At 40.9% G+C, this 24,688-nt stretch overlaps 1 protein-coding gene across 2 annotated transcripts in view; it reads left to right on the top strand.

Annotated features, from left to right (window-relative positions):
• The first annotated feature begins 1,980 nt into the window (after nt 1-1,980).
• SLC38A11 (solute carrier family 38 member 11) overlaps nt 1,981-24,688 on the top strand; it is a 48,106-nt gene continuing 25,398 nt past the window's right edge. For both annotated transcript variants that reach the window (XM_034786524.1, XM_034786523.1), the window contains exons 1-7: nt 1,981-2,107; nt 5,966-6,083; nt 6,544-6,618; nt 13,827-13,961; nt 15,943-16,008; nt 17,781-17,887; nt 20,057-20,136. In XM_034786524.1, the coding sequence (XP_034642415.1) occupies nt 2,057-2,107; nt 5,966-6,083; nt 6,544-6,618; nt 13,827-13,961; nt 15,943-16,008; nt 17,781-17,887; nt 20,057-20,136 (632 nt within the window). In that variant the 5' untranslated portion in view covers nt 1,981-2,056. The remainder of the gene's footprint in view (nt 2,108-5,965; nt 6,084-6,543; nt 6,619-13,826; nt 13,962-15,942; nt 16,009-17,780; nt 17,888-20,056; nt 20,137-24,688) is intronic.

The following is a 24,688-nucleotide window of genomic DNA, read 5'->3' as shown; positions in this document are numbered from 1 at the left end:
TTTAACATTTATATTGTTTATACTCATTCACTTTCCCAAGAATTGGAGTGTATGGCTCTTTCCAGTCTATTGTACTTGGGAACAGCATCTATCAAAATCTGTGAAAACCACATTGTTATTAATAAATAGTGTTTTTCCAGGAATTTTGCTTCTATAGTTTTACTGTATCCTTAGTCTGGTTTTACTTTGATTTTTTTTCTTCCAGGGACTTGCATGAATTATGGGATACTTAGTAGATGTTCTCTATACTAACCTGGCCTATTTTAGGAGAACAAAAGTAGCAATCCAATAACTATGTAAATATACCTAATAAATTACATGAAGCAGGTAGGAAAATGATATGACCTTATAGCAGGTGTTAGTCACATCCCCTGTAGGTTTTCATTTTACTATAGAGTTAAACAAAAGTTTTGCAAATTCAGGGTTTCATAAATTCCCAGAAACACACAGAAGCCTAATTTCTGAGGGACCAGTGCAACAGTATTTTAAGTTAAAGAAAATGGGAGAATGTGCCTTTCCAAACCCACTCCAAAACAATGTTGAATACTATGGCCCAAAGGCTGCAATGAGCCCCACCTGGGCACAGGCACCTGGCCCCAGGAAGCTCATCGCAGGACCCGGCTCTCTATTATTATTTTTGTTGGGGTTAAATCTAGGAACCAATATCAAGATAAAGGCCCTCTTGTATAAGGTTTTGCACACCCATAGAATGACACAGTCCCTGCTCTAGGGCTCTGATGCTTCAAAATGAGATGCAACTGTCGGCTTTAGCTCCTGTGAGCAGCACACCTGAACTCAATCAGATCTTGATTTCAAGAGGGCTCTGCACGGGCACATCCCTACACACTGGTCCAGATGCAGGAGCCGGGCTTAAAACGTTTTTTATCATAACTATTTGGAGATGCGCCAAACTTCCCAGAGTGGATTCCTGCACAGGGAATATGGGGGCAGGCTATTTATTTTTACCTCTGAGGGAAATCCTCCAGGGGTGTGTGAAAGCAACACACCTTGACTCTGGTCTACTCTTCTGTCTGTCTAGTTCTCCCGCCACTGTGTGCAGCCGCTGACCTTACCCTCTCTCCAGCTCTTGCTCAGGCTTGTATCTCCCAAATCTTCCCCTTGTGCGTGGGGGGAGGAGGGCGAGAATAGTGAAGCTCAGGGTACAGTAGCTCTGCTTTCCTCATGGGTGGACTCAACCCCTCTGCACGCTAACCCTGAAAGACCTGGGTTCTAGTCCCCCCATGGACTTCCTGTATGACCTCAGGCCAGTGCCTTAAAAAAGCATTTCAAAACTTTTTAGGCACCCAAAGATGCAGCTAGGCATCTAGTGGGGTTTACAAAGCACCTAACCTTCTAGGAACTTCTGAAAATCCCACTAGGTGCCTAAATACCTTTGAAAATCTGGCCTTTAGTCAGTGTGTGCCTCAGTGCCCCATCTGTACAATGGGAATAACAGCACTGCGGGGCTGTGAGGAGAAATTGCATCGCAAGATCTAATCTATCAGTTGCTACGATGATGTGGCCACATAAGTACTACAGGTTGAGTGGGAACTTCTCCGTACCACTGCTATCCCTTCCCTGGGTTTTGGCCCCTTCTTTTCACCAAAACCCCCAAACCTCCCCCTTTTCTGAATGCAACCTTGGCTCAGAGGGCTTGGCTGTATTTCTTCCGACTCCCTGTATTCTCTCTAAAACCCCCCCCCCCCCTTCTGTTTTTCAAGCTAAATTTTCAGAGTTTTAATTTAATCACCAGCCCTTTCTTATCTTAATCACCCTGCCTCTGTTTGTAAACAAAATACTGACTCCCTGTCCCAGGGCACATCTCCCCTGACCTCTATCTGGGAGCTCACACAACTCTCGTACAAACGGGGGGGAGGGCTTCCACTCCACCCCCCGCGAGTATGCAGCTCCCTGCCTCTCGGTGCCGCGGCTGCCTACAGGATCAGGGCAGGGCAGCCAGTCAGCGCGCGGGCTCCTTCGGGCAGCCGCAGACCGGCGTCCCAGCAGGACCATTGGCTGCTGCTCCTCTTTGAGCCTGGCTCGTCCGCGCCCCGCGATGGAGCAGCACGCCCGCCAGGAGCGCCAGCTGCCAAGCTCTGCTCACCAGGTACCGCGGGGAAGTTAGGGTCAGTCCGTGCTAGAAATTCAGTCCTCCTCCATTTCTTTGCACGGTGGAGGCAGGCAGTGCCGTGAGCTCAGCCTCTCGCAGACAAGAATTTGCGGGGAGTGGTTAAAGTTGTTCGCTCTTAGAGATGCAGAACTGGAGGGGTACGGGCGGTGTGTATGTATGTGTGGGGGAGAGGGGTATTACATGCAACGTGCTCATTCCCAACGCTTTGAAATCCGCCTAGTATTGCCTGGCCTGGGAGCTCCGTGTCTGACATCTAACTCTTTCCTTGGTGTGGAGAGAGGAAACGAACCCAAGCCTGCTCTTCACCCAGCTACATTTCACATTTAGCAAGTCCTTCACTTATTTGTTTAAAGGCACCTTTCTGCATTTACTTTGAACAAGCTTTAAGACACGACATAAGCTCTGCAAAACTTTCCAGAAAGTGTACGAGCTCAGGCACGATCTATTCCTTCACCTTTATGATTATGGATTGGGAAAAGACTGTCAATGTCATTATTTAATTAGGCTTCACTAAACAGCTGTCTTAATGCAAATGATGCTAGGAGAGGTGATTAGAAAAATAAAATGGAAAGCGGGAAACGCTATAAAAATCGTTGCTAGCAACAGAACTGTTGGTAAATAGACTTTCAAAGTCTTCAGTGGGCAGTCACCAGAAATAACTGCTCCTGGTAATCTCTTTTCATCTCAGTGGTTTCACATGAGCAATATAGAGAACGGGGAAAGATAAAACACAGCAACAGAAGTCAGGCGGCCTGAGATTTAATCCTGCTCCTCCCCCCCACGCCGCAACACACACTTCTTTTGTCACCTGGAACAGTTCACAGGAGCTGTGGGTGCTCGATGCGTCTGAAGATCAGTCCCTTAATGTCCCTGAGCCTTTGTTTTTCACATGAATATCAAAGGGGAGCAAGTTCATTAAAGTTTCTAAGTCTGCTGGAGTGGTGGGCACTTTAGAAACATGTTTATGGAGAAGATGATGAACTCTGAGATCCTCATATGGAAGGTGCTATCATAGAACAAAGTATTATCATTGTTATTAGATAATTTGTGAAGAATCCCAAGACAAGAATAAGTTCCCATTTTATCCAACATGAAAATGCATGACATGTGGTAAACACATGATCAGAATAAACTAGGGTTATCAAGTGATTAAAAAAATAATCATGATTAATCACGCTGTTAAACAATAATAGAATACCATGTATTTAAATATTTTGGATGTTTTCCACATTTTCAAATATATTGATTTCAGTTAGTTACAGCACTGAATACAAAGTGTACAGTGCTTACTTCATATTTATTTTTGATTACAAATATTTGCACTGTAAAAAAGAAATATTTCAATTAATCTAATACAAGTACTGTAGTACAGTCTCTTTATAATGAAAGTTGAACTTACAAATGTAGAATTCTGTATAAAAAATAACTGCATTCAAAAATAAAACAATGTAAAATTTTAGAGCCTACAAGTCCACTCAGTCCTACTTCTTGTTCAGCCAGTCACTTAGAGAAAAGTACCATGTGAATGCCTATTCTCACTTACAGGTAGGGTGACCACATGTCCCATTATTATTGGGACAGTCCCGATATTAGGGGCTTTGTTTTATATAGGCAACTATTTTTTTGAAAAAAGAACAGGAGTACTTGTGGCATCTTAGAGACTAACAAATTTATTAGAGCATAAGTTTTCGTGGACTACAGCCCACTTCTTCGGATGCATATAGAGTGGAATAAATATTGAGGAGATATATATACACACATATAGAGAGCTGAGTTAACTGCCCTAGAATAAACTATTAATTTAATATACTACATCCTGCTGTATCTGACACAAATTGATAACCTTAAAGAATCAGATTTCTTGGACATATATCTCTTAACATGGGCTTTTACTCTCCCATGTGTACCAAATACAGTCTAGCATTCCACTGATTTCTGAGATGCTTTATTGATACTGTTGCCAAGACTGAAGGCCAGTTCCACAACAGTAAAAGTATTTAAAAGGGTCACGTCCAGGCTAGACCACTCATTTCCACAAAGCTTGACTATAAGGATTTATATTTAATGGCTGCTTTACAATCTGACAACAAAGTCAATTGTTCTAAAGACTAGGTAGAAATTTGTATTTTGCATATTAGGCAGCGATCCAGAAATGAGACAATAAAAGTAAGAATGAGTTTCTGACTTGTATAGTACATTTTTTTGAGTAAGCAAAAAATATTTCTGGTCAAAGAAATGGTAGATTGCAAAGAAATACACAAATACCTAATACGAAGGAGAGAGCCTAAATTGTTCCAGTCCAATGGAAGTGCTGATGATGTACACTGCTGTCATCAGCAGGCAACTTTGAAGAGTTCCATGTAGCCACTTAATTCTGTTGTGATGCTCTTACATGCTTGTCAGATGATGGCACTGCACAGATTCCTATGAAGTAAATCAATCTTTGGTTTATCAGTCATATTTAACTTTTTTTCCAGCGGTGTTGGCTACAGGCATCTGAGCTGAATTATTTTTTGTAGTGCCTCATGTGTAAGGCTAAGATTTAGTCATGGGCATTTTTAGTAAAAGTCATGGACAGGTCACGGCAATAAACAAAAATTCATGGCCCATGACCTGTCCATGACTTGTACTATATACCCCTGACTAAATATTTGGTTTTCTGGGGGGCTCCAGGGGTACAGCTGCAGTTCTGGAGGGGGGCCTCTGAGGCGCCCGCTGGTCCTGGGGGTGGGGTGGAGGCTTGAGACTGCCATGCTGCTGCTGGCAGGGGGGGCGGCCCGGGACCACCGCAACCATTGCTGGCTGGGGCGGCCCAGGACCTGTCCATGACAGGTTGCACGGAGGCTGGTGTGGCTGGCCCCGGGGCCACCCAAGCTGCTCGGGCAACCCTGGGGTCAGTCGCATCTGCCGGCTGCGGAAGTCACAGAGGTCCCAGAAAATCATGGAATCCGTGACTTCTGTGACAGATTTGCAGCCTTAGTCATGTATATATTTAGCAAGCTCCTACCTCTCTGAGATGGTGATTTCAGTATCCTGGTGTGTACAAGCTAAATCATCATACTTTAATTCTGATTTGCCATTTTCTTCATTAAATTTATGTTCCTCCTTTTAATTACATATCACTGCATTTATTGACCTCCTGGTTGATGGGACTATATTTCCCTGACCAGTGTATTGCCTCTCTAAGAGAAGGGTGTGCTTAGAATAAGATGAACCTTTCTCCCTTCCCTACCCATCTAGAGGCTGAGAACATTATCTCTGTAAAACTACTAGCTACTGCAGTGAGAGTCTAAGCTTTGCCTTGAATTTGGGTCTTTCACATGGCAGTTTACAGGGGCAAGCCAATTTTATTAATATCAATTAGCTATTCACTGTGGTCTAAACCTTTGGCTGAGAAAGAAATTATTTGTTAGAAGCAGAAAAAAGTCAGCACTGGACCCTTGAGTCGGCACTTCCTCAGATTCTGGTATATTCTGATTTGAATTCTTGGAATTGAATCCATCCCTCTGATTTTGGTTCTCGGGCTGATCCAAAATCAGAAGTGACTTATTTTCTACTGCTTGGTCAGATGTGGCTGAAATCTTGGAAGAATACCTGATCGATCCCATGATATTTCATCCTTTGGGGCCAAAATCTCACTGAGAACAGCTCTTTGTTCATCATCCTCTGACGCTTATGTGAAGCTGATACCTAGTCAGAACAAAACAAGCTGCAGAAGATTGATAAAGGATACTTCTGTAACTTTTTAGTAAGACTCAAAACATGTCTGACATAATTGTTCTCCATTAGTCTAATATGTTTTTGTATAACACTAATATTCTCTTATTGGAATAGATAGAAACAGATGACAGAACAGCCTTGGTTTGTAAACCTAGGACTAAAGGAGGAAACAGTGATCTCCCATCAGCTGGTTTTAATGTTATCAACTCTATCATAGGATCGGGAATAATAGGTAATTACACTTTTCTTCACTTTAATCTAATCACCCTTTCATATATGTATAAATCTCCAGTTGTGTGAAAAACATGTTTTTCTCACATTACTTTACTGCTGTGACTATGGTATTATTATAATGTATTTGTATTGGGAGAACACTACATGTGCCAATTGAGATCAGAGGCCCCATTGTGTTGAATAACGTGCAACCTTGTTAGCAGACCCAGCAGAGAGATCAAGTACTGGTTGGACTTAAGACTGAACTACCCTTTGCCCTCAGAAATGATCCCTCTGAAGTAAGTCTGATGTACACATATAGGACAGTGCTGAGCAACTTTAAACTGTTTGCTCCTGTTTTGGGGATAAATAATAGACTTTTTTTTAACATACTGCTTCCTTTACAAGATCACAACAAATAAATAGCAAGTATTTTAAAAGGCTTTTCTCTAATCTTTTATTTGTTTCATTATTCACAGGATTGCCTTATTCAATGAAAGAAGCTGGTTTTCCATTAGGAGTATTGCTTTTAGTTGGTGTTGCCTATATCACAGGTACCATGAAAGCAGTTGATCTATTAAAGTGAAAATGTAACTAATCTTGCAAAAATTAGCCTCAGTTGAACTTCATAATAACTAAATAAGAATGTCTGTGAATTAAAACTTTATATTAAAGGAAGAGGGGTTTTATTTATTTATTTATTTATTTTACTTACCTCATTAATCTTCTAAGCAGATTAGCAAGAGTGGAGAATTATACTGTACAATATTTAAAGCTGCTTATTGTGGGAGATTCATTATGGGGGAAGTCTAGTTTCCTAGACTAGAGTATGATGTTAGTGCGAAATATAAATAAGGGTTATTCTTACAAATCACTTGTTTGTATTAAAAAGTTTCGATGCTATATAAGACCCTGATCCTCAAGTGAGTTGTACGCCATTTGTGTTCCAAATTCACAACATAGATTGAAACTAATAAGTTTTAACTAATACATTAAAAATAAGTTGTTATATGATAATTTCAACAAAAATTGACCTAAATTCCCTTAGGTTTCATTCATTAAAGGGCCAAATTGCAGAATCCCATGATAAGCATTTACTTACCTGAGTAAACCCCATTGGCTTCAATGGGACTCTTTTTGTAAGTTCTTCTCCATGTGAATAAGCCTTGTGACTAGCCTTTTTAACCTGATCCCCAAACATGCTGTTGCACATAAATTTAAGTGGGTAAAGGAATCTTTAAAATATTTAGGAATAAATATTGTGGAGAAACAAAAATCTTTTAAAGACAAATTACCCTCTAACATGGAATAAAATAATAAGAGTTGGAGGAATGGAACAAATACACCTCTACCCCAAGATAACGTGGCCTGATATAAAATGAATTTGGATATAACGTGGTAAAGTAGCGCTCGGGGGGGGGAGGGCGGGGCTGAGCACTCCGGCGGATCAAAGCAAGTTCGATATAATGCGGTTTCACCTATAACGCAGTATGATTTTTTGGCTCCTGAGGACAGCGTTATATCGGGGTAGATGTGTATAAAATTTCTTGGATAGTAGGGTCGTCTAGGTGAAGATGGAGTTATTGTCCACCCAAAGTTTTTATTTTTGTTTCAGTTCATCCGTCTTGGTATCCTTGATACATCACTAAAAACATGGCAGGATGCACTACTAAAATTCATATGGAAACATAAAACACAAAGGATGAGTTCTAAAGTTCAGTATAAAACTACAAAATTGAATGGATTTGTTTTCTCTAATTTGGCTTATTATAATTATTCATCACAATTAAAAGATGCAATCAACTGGGTTAACAATAGACAATCCAAACACCAGGTAAACCTCAAACAAAACTGGAGCCCAAATATAACTATTCATAATAATTGCTGAATTAAACAGAAATTTAAGTCACCCCCAAAATATCACCCATTCATCCAGGCCACCTTAGAAGCTCTGGACAAATTTTTTAAATTCCTGTAGCAAAGGCTGGCTTCCTAGCTACTTTCATTAATAACCAGGTATTTATCCATAGGAAATATCAAAAGAACTATTTGTTGTAGGTAAGAGTTGAGACTACTCAATTCAGACACCTGTTCATGGGTCCTGATTTGAAATTATACCAGGAGACTGAATAGTATTCTCATGGTAGGGAAAAGACCTTGGAAAACTCTGTAACAGCAACATTTGATGACTCCCACCATAACAATATCATCTCAGAGGTCAATGGCCCAAAATTAGTAGTTTGAGGCCGAATCTTTTCCCTATTCCGCATCTTTGGCACCACTTAGGTTGTGCAAAGGGAGCAGAAACCTACCCACAATTCTCAGCTGGCAAAGCAGTGGCAGGCAGTTGAGAAGGCATAGGGGATGGAACTGATTTAGACTGAAGGTATGGCTCCATTTATAATCAAATACAAATAGTCACCCTTAATGGTCACAATTTAGAGATTCAAATGCCACAGGAAGGACACCACTGTTCTAGATGGAAGTGGGTTTTTTTTCATGAATAATTCCACAATTTTTGTTGCACGTTTGATAACGATAAAACATGCCAATATAATTCAGTAATGCAATTGCAGCTATCCCTTCCCCTACTGCCATGTGCTGCTCCTCCCCTCTGCCTGGGAGCTGCTCCCCAAGCCTCCTGCTTGCTGTGTGTGGGGGGGGGGGGAAGGGGAGGGACTAATGTCAGGGTGTCCCCCTCCCCCCTGCTCCTGTACCCCGCTTACCCCTTCTTCTCCATATAGAGCAGGGAGGGGACACAGACGGAGAGAGACAGAGAGAGCCTGGGTCAGCAGCTGCTGTCTCAACTTCCTGATCCACTTAAAAAGACAATGCACTTAAGAATGGGTCAACTTATTTAAAGGGGCAGTGTGCATCTCTCTCTCTCTCCTGCACACAAGGTGCGTGTCTGTCTCTGTCTGCTATGCTGTCTCCCCTCCTGTGACGGAGCAGGGAGCAGGGCAGATTTGACCTGGGAATGTTGCAGGGGGGTTGCAGTGGGGATGTGGGACTTCCCTTGAAGGAAGCTACCTGAGCTGTAACCTGAGCCAGGAACGGGGGTGGGGAGAATTAACACCTTCTGCCCGGAAGACTGAACAAAGGAGAGGAGCAGCGGGAGGAGTTGGGAGTTTAGTTTCGGTTGGGGCTGGGTGGTGCAACGCAGGGAACCCCAAGCTGGGGTCTAAGCTCCCTAAACCTCCCAGAGGGACCTAATTAAGGGGGTCTGGTCGTACCTACACACTCTGCTTGAGACTGTGTTCCTGTCCCTAAATAAACCTTCTGCTTTACTGGCTGGCTGAAAGTCGCAGTGAATCTCGGGAAAAGGGGTGCAGGGCCCTAACTCCCCCACAATCCGCAACACCTCCCCTCCATTTCTGCTGCCTTGTAGAGTGAGAGGCTACATTAACAACAATGTGTTAACCCTTGAGGGCTCAGCTGAGAGCTAGTTCATCATTTAGCACAGGGGTTCTCAAACTGGGGGTCGGGACCCCTCAGGGGGTCATGAGGTTATTACATGGGGGGTTGCGAGCTGTCAGCCTCCACCCTAAACCCTGCTTTGCCTCCAGCATTTATAATGGTGTTAAATATATAAAAAAGTATTTTTAATTTATTTGGGGGGGGGGTCGCACTCAGAGGCTTGCTATGTGAAAGGGGTCACCAGTAAAAAAGTTTGAGAACCACTGATTTAGCAGTAAGGCATTTCCTGGGAAATATCTCACCCTCTTCCACCCTCTAACTCCACCACCTCAACCAAGCTTCACAATCATCGTAACTGTGAACAGTATTAAATTGTTTAAAACGTATATTGTGTGTGTGTGTATATTTGTGTAACCCTTCTGCCCATCTAAGTTGGCAGCAACAAGGGCCGGGTTCTGTATCTAGGGGTTCCGTTTCAATAACGCAATGCAAAACCGGCTCGAGCCCCCACCCAGTGACCTGAGACAATTACATACCACGCCCTGGGTGCCTCTAAGAGGCAATACTTCCCCTCTCGCAAGCACGTAGTCTGAGTGTAACAGAAAATGTTTAATAACATGAGGTAAACGACATCAGCATTAAATTGGAAAAAACACCACAAACAGGATTCATAACACAAACCATGAGCAAAAAACCCACCCCAGCAAATTGGGCTGTGTCCTTTCCCTTTGGTTCTTGAATCCAGCAACCCAAAAATCACCCAGAGTCCCCAAAGTCTCTTGGGTCCAGCAACCACCCAAAGTCCCAAAAGTCCAACAGACCCCAAAGTCTCTGTCCCTGGTCAGTGCAGCCCCACAGTAAAAGGGGTGGGGGCACGCAGGATGTTAAGGGGCACCTTACATGATCCGAGGCCGGCTGGCTGTCTCTCCGTGGGGTTCCGCCACAGCCTTCACCACGAGCCAGTCCACTTCCTGCCGTCCCACAAACTGCTCCGCTCCACTCACCGACCTGTGAGCCGCTCCAGCCTTCCCCGCAAACAGCTCTGCTCGCTGTTCCTTGGGCCGCTCCAACCGGCCCCGAAAGGCTCCGCGCCACTCGCTGCTCCTCCAGTTGTCCCCACAAATTGCTCCGCCAGCTGCTTAGCAATATAGCTTCAGGCTCCCCCACTAGTTAACACAGCACTCAGTGATCTCAGCTCTTAATAACTTTAGCTCTTTTGTGATTTCAGCTCTTAGCAATTTCATCTCATAGTAGGGGAGCCCCAGTGCTAGTGCACCATTGGCCCAAAGTGAATTCAGCTCAGCAGCCTGTAACTAGACTCCTAATGGAATCAAAGTTAGCTCTGACATTCAACAGTGGAGAAAGGAGGTGGTGCAATTGGTGTTTCAAACCCTCAGAGGGGGGCCCATACCATCAGGTACAAATACTTGTCCCCATCCTCTCTCAATTCACTGGGTTTTGTAACCCATGCCCCTTGTCAAGCAAGTGCTACTTAGGTAATGATACAGTTACTGTGGTGGGAACTATACTTCTGAATTTATTGACTTCTAATGTTGCTTAAAATCCGCTATAAAGTATTTTAATATAGTCTTGTGCATTTAATGTCCTTGTTTTAAAATGATATGATTGGTAAATGTATTATCACTAAACATCGTTAATTGTTTTTTTTAATTGTTTTCCATGGCTTTTTTTTTTAATTTTAATTACTAAGAACAATTCTGCACTGTTAGACTAAATAACCTAGCAGTGTAGTTCTTTTCCATCTCTAAGTTCTATGATTCTAATATCCATTGCTATAATTTTGTACATTTATTGTACAGGGCAGCTCAGAATACAGCGTAATTAGTGTTGTGCATCCCTGAATATCTGCAAGGCTGCTGTCTGCTACCAATTATAATGGATGTGTGTATATTTTATGTGAATTCCATAAGCTTAAGGGAATCTCTCTGGATTCTGTGTCCTTATTAACATGTTATACAAATTCCCTATTTAATCATTGTGAATAATTCATAAAGGATATGTAAAACTTTACTGAATTATGCACTTACCAGTTGATGTTTTATAACTATACTAAGCAGTGTTTCAAACAATCCCTGTAGTTTTAGCGTCTGCCAGGAGATGATAAATACTGATGCTGTTCACTGAAAGGAACTATGGCTACTAGAGCATATTGCACATAGACAACAGGCAGATTGAAACCTGAATAGAAATGGGATGGCAAGGCAGAACTACCTGGCAAAACTTATCAGCACTAGGGCAGTAACTTCTGCATTGTAGCTAGTCCTCACCAGGACATCTCAGCATAGCCAATCAGTGGTGCTGGAACTAGGGGTGCTGCCTCACCCCCTGTCTAGAAGTAGTAATAACAAACACCAAATACATGGTTTTCATCAGCAACTCCCCCACTATAAAAGTTGTTCCAGCAGTAGCCAACTGTTAGTGTTAGTTCAAGTTATGCTTTGGTACAGGTGCCAAAGTATACTTCAGAAATGGTTGAGGTTTGGTCTGGAAGTAATTCTATCAGTGTTCTCAATTCTTTCCTGAAGTGGTATTGTCTTGGATAAGAGCATAATTCATTTTCATGTGCATTCAATCCCTGGTCTCGCCGATAAAATAAATCTTCGTGTATAAACATTATTTGTGTCTAGTAAATACAGAATAAATATAAAAGACAAAACATAAATATTCAAATTAAGTTAAAAGGAAAGGGGAATTAAAAACAGGTCATTCTTACACACACCCCAAACTAAAGCGCAACCCATCAACCAGCAATGGATTAAAATAATCCAGAGCTCTAGCCACACCCACACATGGAGTTCCGTGTTTCTCCACTCTTCAAGATAATGGTGGCATATGCCACCTGCATAAAAGCCCTTTGGAATGGTGGGGGAAACCTGGTGCCAGTCTTCAGCTGTGTTGGGGGTTCTCTCCTGCTTGACCTGCATTCTTTGGGCAGGCTAGAGAGCAGAGGAAATCTAGTCTGCTGCTGCTGTTACTTTTCAGGGGATCTAGGACTTTACTCCTCTATGAGCCCATCAGTCCTTCTCTTCAGGTGGGCTGTGGTCTGTCCACCAGGACGGAGACCTCAGCCCTCACAGAGATGGCAAGAGAGTCCTCCCCTACAGGCTAGCACAGCAGAAAGTCTTGTGGGAGGAGGCTTCTCCTGCCACCTCTTCTGCCCCATTCTAGAGAACACCCTGGGAGACTTTTATCTCATCCCTATAGAGAGATATGTGCAGGAGGGGGATATTATAAAGTCCTTTACTTCATAGGTGTATGTTGGCAAGGCCCCTCCCCACATACGGCCCAATGCTCTAGGAAAGGGTTGAAAGCCAGACAAGTAGCAGCCATCCTGAGAAGATGGAGGCCCTGGTCCACGTGACATAGTAGAGGGATGAGGGTCCCTTTTTTCCTGCCCATCAAATGAACAGTGGTGGTAGGAGTGGCAGCTGAGTTTCTTCACGGCTGCCAGAACAGGAAGATCTGCAGTGGTGGGCTGGGGAGGAGGGAGACCCCAACATGCCAGATGGGTAGTTGCAGCTGCCACTGAAAGGATCAGATATCTTGCATCTGTTGGTGATTGGGAAAGAGCAACAGCTTAGTGGGGAAAGCTTGAGGACCCTGACATAGATAGTTTTAGAAATGGTTCATATTGTTTGTATTTAGTAACATTTTTGTTGTTTTTTTTTGTTAATCGCTATATCAATTATATAATGAGAGAAATGCCCTTTTAAAAAAATATGGTGGGGGCACTTGTAGGGGCCTGTAAGCAGTATGTACTGCTGTGTTAGGAAAGAGGCACATTATTTGGGGTTGCTACTTGTAATGCTTTGCTACTGGATAGTTTTTTTGATCCTGGGCCCTCTGGTCCTAAAAGCATGAGTCTGTACTGCCCGGGCTAAAAGACCTTGCTCTGTTAGCCAGGCTTGTAGCAGGCTCACCAACTTCTATATGTGATATAACCACTACTAGAGGGGGAGAAAGCACCACCCTGAGTGGGGGTGGGTTACACACTCCCTGGACAGGGAAGCTCGTGCTCCATGTGGAAACCCTGAGATCCATGGGGTCCCAGACACAATTCTCTTTGGATTCTCAGGGATCTCTGACAGTCGGGATGCCACAACTATAGGCCTGCAAATCCCTCTCTTTCCAGAGGATGATAGCTGGGAATAAGCACTCACTGAACCATAGTGTTTTCCTTTCCCTTCCCCGTCCTGTTCACTATAGTTGCTTCAGTTAATGATTGCTTTCTTTGCTTTTTTTTTTAATACTTTGCAAACTATTTCTTCAGAACAGACGTAGAAAAATTAAAGTCTCAAATATTATTTTTATATTATTTTAACAGATTATTCCATTATATTACTGATTAAAGGAGGAAACCTCTCTGGTACAAACAGCTACCAAGAACTGGTCAATAAATCGTATGGTTTTATAGGATACCTAATTCTCTCAATACTACAGTTTTTATATCCATTTATTGGTAAGATCACTATAAAGTTATATATTGTAAACTTATAATTAACTATCCTTTTTGAATTACCAGAAGGAGACACTGCTGAAGTTAAAAATACTTAGAAATGGACTCATGAAAAGAGTTAGTTTGTATTTGATTATTTTGGCAAGGAAAATGGAAATATTGCCTATCCTTAGGCAATTTTTTTCATGACTCTCACGAAAAACCCAAGAAAACAAATCCTTTTAATAAACAACATCTTTATAGACCAACAAAAAGCTTCAGAGTTTGTCTTGTAATATTTGCTTATTTGAAATAAGAAAACTTGCTAGTGTGTATATAATCAGGTTACCATATACATTCTAAAGAGTGAAATCCTGACTCTATTGAAGTCACTGGCAACACTTCCATTGACTTCAATAGGGCCAGGACTTCACCCTAGTTATACTTGAACCTTGTGCTTTCAAGAGCCAGTGATAGGTCCGGGTGAGCTGGAAAGAACACATCTGTGAGACTACTGCTTCAATATATAGTTCTTTTATCAATTTCTTTTTTTTAAATGTAAAAATCTGTTCTGTTGACCATGGCCAAGATTTTTCCAAAGTGAGTAGTAATTTCAGGTGCTTCGATTTTTGGGTGTTCCACATGAGGTACATTAAAGGGGTCTGAAATCCATAGAGTGGGTGATCAGCCCTTTCTGGAAATCAGGCCCCTTTAAGGTGTCAGATTGGGCATTCAAATATAGAGGAACCCAGAATCACTAGGTACTTTGGAAAACTTTGGCCCATAATCTTTCTGTATGGAAAATAATAGTTGCTTTATCAGAGAAAATAGAGGAGGATAATAAAGATCACAGACCTAACCTGCAAAGACTCAGTAACTTAAGCACATGTCTATCATGAGCCATTCCATTGGGTCCAACAGAACTGTCACAGTAGTAAAGTTAAGTATATGCATTAGTGTTTGTAGGATTTGTGTGTATATAAATGAATGGAGATAGGGTAATAAAGACCACATGTGTATTTTTTTCACACATATGTGTGTATTTTTTCTAGTTCAGAAATGTGTGTGTGTGTGTGTGTGTGTGTAAATTTGGACCCCAATCCTTCAGTTCTTATTCAGGTTCCTAATGAAGTCAATGGAAGCCTAAATGAGGAGCCCTGTATTTTAGCTTCCTCTTTGCATTATCGTTTTTAGTCCCTCTGCCATTATACTGGATAGAGTTCAGTGACTCTGAACTAGTGCTAGGGAACCTTTAACTTACTGCCCCTATCTGGCTCTCACTTATCTAGACACACATCACTACATAGTGTATAGCAACTGCCATTTAAAATGTACGTCTATGTAAGAACTACATGAAGTAATCTTGGTATCTTCTTATCTTTAAATCTAAGACACTGTGGAACTGCATCATTACAGATGGACAAATGTTCAGTTTTAGTGGCACCCACTGTGTCTCGTAAAATTGACTTCTGTTCTTGAACAAGTATAGACAATAGCTGATTTTACAAGTTACAGTATGTGGCAATACAGCCCCATGCATTTGACATCCCATGGGATTAGCTATAAAGATAAAACAAGAACTGTTGAATGCACATAATTTGTTTTTTCTAATAGAAACTAGAAGTTGAAAGTGGTCTGACTGTCCATGAATCACTGCTGAAAGCAGAGGCAATTATAAAAGCCTTTTTTCCCTTTTGAAGTAAGTGTCCTTGGGCACAAAATTCAGCTGTCTTGCTCATCTGACTGGGTCCCTTTCAAGTTCTCAAGTCTATTACTTAATGCGCCCAGTTTTGCTTTTATAACTCTTGATTTAACTTTTAAAACAAACGTGAAGGAGATCTGTGAAGAGCAGCTAAATGCAACAGGGAGATCAGAAAACCAGCCAAAAAAAGAGGCAGGCAGGATGTGGGGCAAGGGTTTCAGCTGAATGCAATCTAAAAGTCTGCATTGTTTGAGCCTTTATATCCTATCTGATGTGTATTAAAGCAATCTTTCTTTTTTAAAGCCATGATTAGTTACAACATAATAACAGGAGACACTTTGACTAAAGTTTTTCAAACAATTCCTGGAGGTAAGTGTTTATATATAAATTTTTGGGGGTGAGATTAACTAGGTAGAGTGTCAGTCTAAAGCAGTTGTGGTCCACAATGTGTTACCTGGGCTGCAGGGGCCAGATGGCAGGGCAGCAGCAGCCCCGACCCCAACCCCGAACCCCCGCTGCACGGGGCCAGGCAGCTGCCTGCCCCGGACCCCTGCCGGGCTGGGCTCTCTGGGAGCCCCGGACCTCGTGGGGCCGGCCAACTTCCCACCTGCCCTGGACCACCGCCATGTGGGGAGCCCCAGACCCCTGACCCTGTGGGATCCCGGTCCCTTGCCGTGCGTGACAGGCTGGCGGACCGGACCCACTGCGCTGGGTGATGGGGCAGCCTGGACCGCGCTGCGCCGGGCAGTTGGGAACCCAGAGCCCACCACATAGGCCCCCTTTAGCACACATAGCTGTGTGCTAATTGGGCCACATGCGGCTGCGGGTTGAGAACCACTGGTCTAAAGTAAATATGGCCCCTATTTCCTCTATGAATCCCCTATTGTACAGTCTCCTAATAATCTAAAAGAACCTTATTTATATATTTGTAATGTTTATATGCGCTTCTCCTGCACTCTACAGCCCCAGTCCTACTACCCGATGGTAGTAGATTCCTGTGCCAGGTCATATGTTTACAGGGCCATGGCTTAAGCCTGTGCAGTGCATATCCTGCACTCTAGTATTAATGGTATCAGCTATGATAATCATCCAGAACTGTTGTTGATCTGTTGATCAATTCATAGATTCATAGATTCTAGGACTGGAAGGGACCTCAAGAGGTCATCGAGTCCAGTCCCCTGCCCGCATGGCAGGACCAAATACTGTCTAGACCATCCCTGATAGACATTTATCTAACCTACTCTTAAATATCTCCAGAGATGGAGATTCCAATTTGCATACAATGTTAGATTGTATGCAAATTGTTTCTTTAATGTCTGTTTAAACAGTAACATTTCTATATAGCTGACCATGTATTACAAATGTACCACTTAGGACATTCTCTAAACTGATAAATCCAAAATGTCACGGCCCTGTTAAAAGTTTTTTTTTAAATAAAATATCCTCTGATACACAGGAAAAAAATCAGACTTCCCGGCATGAGTGTTAAAACAATACCAACCTATTCAACTAAGCAAACTATCAATAATAAAACCAGGGTTCATTTTGAGCTCCACATCAAATTCTGTCTGCTGCCATATGCAAGTGCAGAGTGAATGGGCCAAGACACACTCTTGGGTTTGTTCTTGACTGATGGATTACCCAGCTGAAACTTTGATGCTGCTTCAGACCTCGCTTTGGAGGGCTAGATTTTTCTGTTGTAGGCTATATATGTGCAGGTAGGATGGGATTTTCAAAACCACTGAGCTTTGGCCTAACTGGGTTCTACTGAAGTCAATGGTAAAACTCTACTGATTTCAGTGGGAGTAGTTAGGCCAACACTGAGCACTTTCAAAAATCCCACCCATGACAGATGTTTATAATATATCTACACACGTAGGGTCAGAATTTCATAGTTAGGTGCATATATTGGCATGTGCTTATCTTATTCTCACAAAATCCCTATGAGCATGCACTGGGCAGGTGTATCTGTCCTAAGGTCAGGTAATGCCTAACCTTGACATCTGTGGGAGTTTCCTTGATTTCAGTTTGAGGCACGGTCTAAGGTACATTGCTACTAGAGTTTCAAATGTAACTTATCTGTTCCTCACATCCATTTCTTAGAGAAATCTAAATATATAATTTTTTCCTTTATGTTTTAGTTGGTCCAGATAACTTACTTACTTACCGCCAAGTCATTATTCTATGTATTACTATCATCTTTACCCTGCCTATGTCTCTCTATCGTGACATAGCAAAACTGGCAAAGGTAAATCATAATGCCAATGACTATCTTGATTCAATTATATCAAATCATTGTTTTAAATGCAGCTTATTATATTGCTAGAGAATGTCCAGTTACACTTCCAACAGTTTTTTATAGCACAGTAAAGCACTTGATAGGCTAAAATCTTCCTTTGCAAAACATATCTCTATTCTGTTCTCCCTTCTTTCGTGTATTCCCAGTTGTTTTCATTGGGATTTCATGGCATGTTTCACTGCCCATTTAAGTCATTGGGAGACTTTCCATTGACTTAAATGGATGTTGAACTTTTTTGCATGTTAGGAGAGTAGAATACATTTGAAGAGTCCTATTGTGTGGCTCAGACAAGTGAATTTAACATTATGACTGAATAGTCCTGGTGCTGATGGACTTGTTCTGAAGTCCTAAATGCAATAGAATACAAGCCAATAACATCATGTTAGCTGAGAGATTAAATTATTACTGCCCTCCTAAAGAAACCACACATCAAATTTAGGGCCTGATGGGGCAGTACCTTACTCCCCAACTACTTACATCAATTTCAGTGGGAATACTTATGTTGCAAGGTACTATACAACATGGGGAAAGAGATCACAATCTGGTCCTTAATGAATATAAAGGGATTTATCACAGTTACATGTTAAACATTTTGAACAAGCACTTTAAATTCATGATAACTTGATTGAATGAAAATGAAATATACTTACAGCAAGTGTTGAAATGATGGAATTATTAGCAGTATAAAACAATTCAACATTCTGTAATTTTATTAAATTTTCATTTTCTATAAAAGAAGACCTAAATAGTTTAATAAGCAAATATTCCCCTCTTAGCATGAATAAAATCTCATTTATTGTAAATATCACCTTTGTTGCTTGGATTGCTTGCAAATATTGCTAATTTCTAAAAGTATTAAAAACAAATTCTAGTTCTTCTTTTAATGTGGAACTTTCAACAAAATGAACTTTCTTCATTGTGCTCTGAAACCTGAAAGATTTAATTGTTGAATTTTTGATCATTTTCTTCACAGGCATGGATTGCTTATATTGAAATTAATTTTAATTTGTAATGAAAGAGTAGAACATTTTGGTGGCTTGCCTAGAGTATTAATCAGCTCCTCTTCTTACTAAGGCCACTCAACTGACTGAAGTAAGGTGAATTTGGTGATATGCATTTGGCTCTAAGACCAATGCTGCCAAACTGTAACCCTTTTTATGCCCGGGGCGACCACAATCTGGTTTGCAGCTACTTAATCTTACATCATCAACTCCCGCTAAGAATGTAGCTCAAATCTTTTGTATAATGATGACAGAGGGGAAGCAATAGCAGCCAATAGCCAATCAGGACAAATTTTTACTCCAGTTATTCAGTCTCATCTCTGCAGGTAGACACTTGTGTCCATGCTTATCAGAATGCAAAACTGAGGCCTATGTGTATTAAATGTCTTTACAATTGCATACGTTATAACACCTTATGCTTAAAACATTTATAGATGTCTCATGCATCCTAAAAGATATAAAGCCAAATTCAGACCTGCTGTAAGCAGATGCAACTTCACTGACTTCCATGAAGTTGTACTTGCTTACATCTGGGTAGAATCTGTCCGATGTTTCATAATTTCAGATCATGTTGTGTTATACAACCACTCAGATACAGGAAAACATTGCTGTTCACAGGAAGAGACTAGCCAGCCTGCATTCTCAGAATACAAGGGCAGAGAGCCATATTTGCTGCTACACAAACAGCTGTTGTTGAAAATAAATAAATAAATAACAATCCTGTACCTACATAATTACATTTGCCATTTACTCATAAAATAGCTACAGTGGGTCTGATTTTTCAGAGCTGCTGAGCACTCACAATTCTAAATGAAATAACCAAAGATGCTCAGCCTTTCTGCAGACAAGACTCTTTGTAGTAGCAGTGGACTAAAGGTTCAATTGGTCATAAAGCAGTTAAAAGACAATGACAGCAAATAAAACATGGAAATCTTGGAATGCTTTTTTAAAAACAAAGACCTGCTTCTCTGGAAAGGCAGACACTTAAAAAAATTAGCTTTGCTATTAATTTAACTTTTGGAAGAAAGAAGAAAGTTTTCAAATAGAATAATACATTGCTAAAACTACTGAAATTCTGACCAGCGAACTGATAAAACATTTGAATTGTAATTTGCAGGTATCTTTTATTTCTCTGATTTTAACAACTGTAATCCTGATCATTGTGATGATAAGGACAGCTACCCTTAGCCCACTGGTGTAAGTATTTTTTATTAATTCACAGAGTGAATTTTATAAATCAAATTTACTTTATCTATTGTGATTATATTGCATTTGTATGTGTAGAAGTAAAACACCAGGTCTTGTCTCTTGTAAGGATTGGAAATAACATACATTTTACTAATAGCAAAATGAAAAGTTGTTTTAAACCTGCTGTTCAGTTCTATTGAGATTAGAATTTATGATATAGGGAAAAGGAAGGGATGCCCCTACATATGTGGTGTTTTAAATTCTTCTGTAGTTTACTCAGATTATAGCTGAAATCTCATCCCTAACTCATCTATGTTGTGCAGCTATCTCCTGGGATTAGAACATTTTACACATGGCATGCAAGATCATCCACTATTGCAGCAGGTTCCATAGACAAAAAGCTAGATCGTGCCTGGTTCAAGCAGAGGCATTCCTTTTCGTGCATCTCCTGAGCAAGGGACCATTTACAGTAGCAGTTGTGTGCTTGGAAGAACATAGGAACTGCTTCCATTTAGCATCTGGGTGTGTGAATTACTCCAAAGGGGAAAGGATGGCCATATGCTCTGCCCTAGCACTAGTGACTAGTCTAGGTAGCAAGCCAACTGTACAAAGAATGCTCAGTGGGCACTCCCTCTGCATGGTGGAGTGTTGGCAGAGAAATCATGGCTCCTAAGACACAGTTGTTCCCAGAATTCCTCCTGGAATGGTGCATGAGTGCAAAAGTAAGCCAGTGCCTTAATGGCCCAATCTGGTTCAAAGTAGTATGGATTGAGGATGGTGTTTCAGTCTTAAAATTCTGCATTCTTGCTCATATTTGTGCATACCCTTAATGCTGCTTTGCATGTTTTCTGGGTTAATATGTAGTGGTTTAAAATTATTAGATTAAATCTACTTTATCATAAGGATGTGTTGCTTGTAGATACTGTCTCAGATATTTTATTTCTTCTCATTCTCTCCTTCGAAGACAGTACTTTCAGAAATGATGATTTTGAGCGTAGATGTCCTTGAAATGTCATGTCTAACTGTTTTTCACATAGGGGACAGTCAAGTTGGAACTGATGTTAAATTAAATGAATGTAATTAATATTGACATTTCACTGTTCATTAAAACAATTATTTCAAATTCCAGAACTGGAAAACAAGTAGGGGAAAACAAAAAAAGGCTGAACTATACAGTAAATAAAAACACTATTACATCATTCTCAGCTGAATGAGCAGGCAGAAATTGCAGTCCAGCACTCTACTGCACTTCGAGTAATACTTGGCATTGCAGTGTTCTGGATGGTTCACTGCATGCATTTGTTGTGGTAATCATTTTTGTAATTCTGCTACAGTAAGGTTTTTGTGGATCTAATGTTCCTCCTCCATAAACCCAAACATTTGCTTTATCCATTGTTTTAATGAATGGTGTCCTCAGTTGTATGTGAAATTCCCGTAGTAAGGAAAACAGCCTTTATTTGAACATATAATTAATTTTTTATCCATTGGATTTGTTTATGCAGTATTTTCAGTATTTGTATACGAAGTAGCTTCTTACACCATAGAGCTGTTAGCATAATCGTTTGAACATTGCTTCACATAACCATTTATTTGTCTTGTTTGATCACTGTCTGATAATTAAGTCAATCATAGGGCATATTTTTTTTAGTGTTGGCACAGTAGCTAGAATGGCAGTCTTGTTTCTGAAAATGTGACAAACGTACATGTGCATGATCCATAAAAAATGATCCATTCAGTACTGTGAGTGTTTTTCCTTGTTTTGTTTCAGTGGAATGATCTGGTAAGCTGTGGTTTCTTACAGAGCTTGTTAAATGCATATTTGAAAGAGAGATTTCTAACTCCCCTGTCAAAAATGAAGTAATATATAATGGCTACTGATGATGACCTTGTTACTATGGTAACACCATCATAATAGGGTATTGTAAAACATGGGGCATTGTTCAGGGTTTTTTTTTAATTAAAAAAACAATGATGATTTTTTAAAAAGTGATTTTGGTATTTTATGGTAGATTATTTTAGGCTTCTTTGAGACACCTTTTTTTTTTTTTAACACTATCCCTTTCAAAATCTAATCTAATAAAGAGACTAACTTTTCTAGAAGTTCCATAAACCTTTTTCTGGTATCTATTTCTAGTTGTACATTTAGAATGAGACATATTTTCATTGTGTAAACCTTTTCATTTTTAGTTAGTATTCTCTCCTCTTAATGAGGAAATGAGACAATAACAATACAAATGTAAGTTAACTAATGTGTGTCCCATCTTTTTATTATAACAAATGAACCAAGTAAATAATGAATAGTCCTATTGGCTTTAGTGGGACTACATGTATAAGGCCTACTCTGTGTGTATAAGAGTTTGCAAAATTAGGCCTGTGAAGACTGACCCTAAGTCTGGAATGAATCAAAATCTCAAAATTATTTATTCTGAAGGGAAACAAGGGAGACTAGTTTGCTCCCATATTACCTTGCACAAAACCAAAATATGGTGCTTGCCAATGGTACATGTCTTTGTAGGAGATCGTGCTGCCATTGCCTGAAGCCATTGGCTTGTGTTGGTCCACCTGATTGGCTGGACTTATTTTATGGGTTGATCCTAACATTAGGTTACAGTATACCATGGAGCTCTTTCTTTTCTCCAGTGCACAGTCGTTGAGTACATCTCCCTGTTGCCTTCCCCTGCATGCTCTTTCAAAGTGATGCTTGGCAATATTATGTGCCAGTAGGTGAATTAGTGTTAGTGGCGCAGTGTTCCAGCATCCTTCCTGGAGACACTGCCTTCTTTAATAGCCCAACAGGGTCCCATCTCGGTACCCTTGGTTAGTGTTCTTTCAGCAGCTCTCGCCAAGGCTCAGTCTTGAACCAGACCAGCAGGGCCCATCATGATACCCTTGCCTGGTCTAGCTAAGTTCTGGGCTCAGTCTCCGGGGGTCAACTTGTCTGCAGTGACCTGTCCAAGGTCCTGCTGCTCTTCCAGCCAGACACTCAGTCCTCCCTCTTCAAGCTCCAAGCAGCTACTTACTGCTCTGCTGCTGCTTCCTTTTATGTGGCCTTTCTGGCCCCTGATTGGTTGCTCCAGTATTCCCTCTGATTGGCTGCTCCCCTGCAGCCACTCTAGGCTGCCTGGAGGACTTCGCCGCTGCTCTTTTTTGGGGTGGGCAGAGGCACGGCTGTAAGACCTCTAGCAGAAGGCCTTCGGACTAGTCCACCCCATCACATGCAGGTTTTAATTTCCTTCTTATAGGAATGCTGTGACTTCCCTGATTTTTTATGCATAGCTTTTGCAATCATGCTAGTGCCGGGTTTATTATAGTACAAGATCTCAAACTTCACGCCATTAATTGATGTGTGTGTCATCCAAACAGATCACCTAGGTCAATGGTGGGCAACCTGTGGCCTGCGGGCCACATACGGCCCATCAGGGTAATCCGCTGGCGGGTCGCCAGACAGTTTGTTTACATTTGCACAGCCACCTGTAGCTCCCAGTGGCCTTGGCTCACCACTCCCGGCCAATGGGAGCTGTGTGAAGAGGCGGCCATCATGTTCCTGTGGCCCACGCTGTTTCCCTCAGCCTAAGCTTTAAATTGTCTATTCAGGTGTCCCTAGGGTCCAGTCAAAGTGTGCCAAGAGGCAGACCTAAAGTAAACCTTTTTGACACACTTATTTAATTTGAAATGCAATTTTCTTGTATTCTCCTGGGAGGTTCTTCTGGGAGGCCTGTAGTAATTTGGCATTGTTCAATACCAAACCATGCTTTAATGTTAATGTTCAGTTAATCTAAAAACTAAGGTGTCTGCTTTTTTGGGTGGGTGAGGGAGTGGGACTGGGGAGAAATTATTATTTTTTTTTTTGGAAGGCTTCAGAAATAATTGATATTTGCATCAGGATATTTTTTGGTTTGACTTTTTTTCCCTTATGGCATAAGTAGAGTCAAGGCATTATATATTTTTTTCAGTTTTGCTTTCATTGCATGTCACCCATATAAATAAATAATCACTGCAGTCTGAAGCTGATAGTGTAGCTGTTAAGAACATCCAGTGTGCAGCCTACAGTTTTTGCCCTCATTACATTTGAGAGGTTGTGGAGTAAAAAAAAAAGACTGTTTCTCCCTCATTTTACTTCCACCTGCTTATACCGGGTTAATTTTTTAACACATTCAAAAACAACAATGGGTTAGGATTATCTCATCTTCAGAATGTAACAGTCTTCAAACACATTCATATTGCATAAAGCTATTTCATGTCTTAAGGATGAAAATATGAATATACATTGATAGAAAAGGGATAATAGGTAATGCCATTTATAAAGACAGAGCATTTTAACTTTTTTTGGTGTTGATTTTGAAAGAATACCATTATGTCAGTGCCTGCATAATAAATAAATCATCACAAAAATTTTGAGAGCAACCTCTAAAGATTGCACATAGGTGTAGCTGTAAGAGAATTATGCATCTGGCAGCTGATCACAGTAATGAAACACCAAGTGTTCAAGAAAACAACATAAAAGTAGGAATATGATGCTCTCTTGCTCCTTAATAATCATGTAATGACCAAAGAAACTTTA

Source organism: Trachemys scripta, chromosome 11, assembly GCF_013100865.1.
Source record: "Trachemys scripta elegans isolate TJP31775 chromosome 11, CAS_Tse_1.0, whole genome shotgun sequence".
NCBI lineage: Eukaryota > Metazoa > Chordata > Testudines > Emydidae > Trachemys > Trachemys scripta.
Note: the sequence above shows the minus strand (reverse complement) of the source record. Positions and strands in the feature narration are given on the sequence as shown.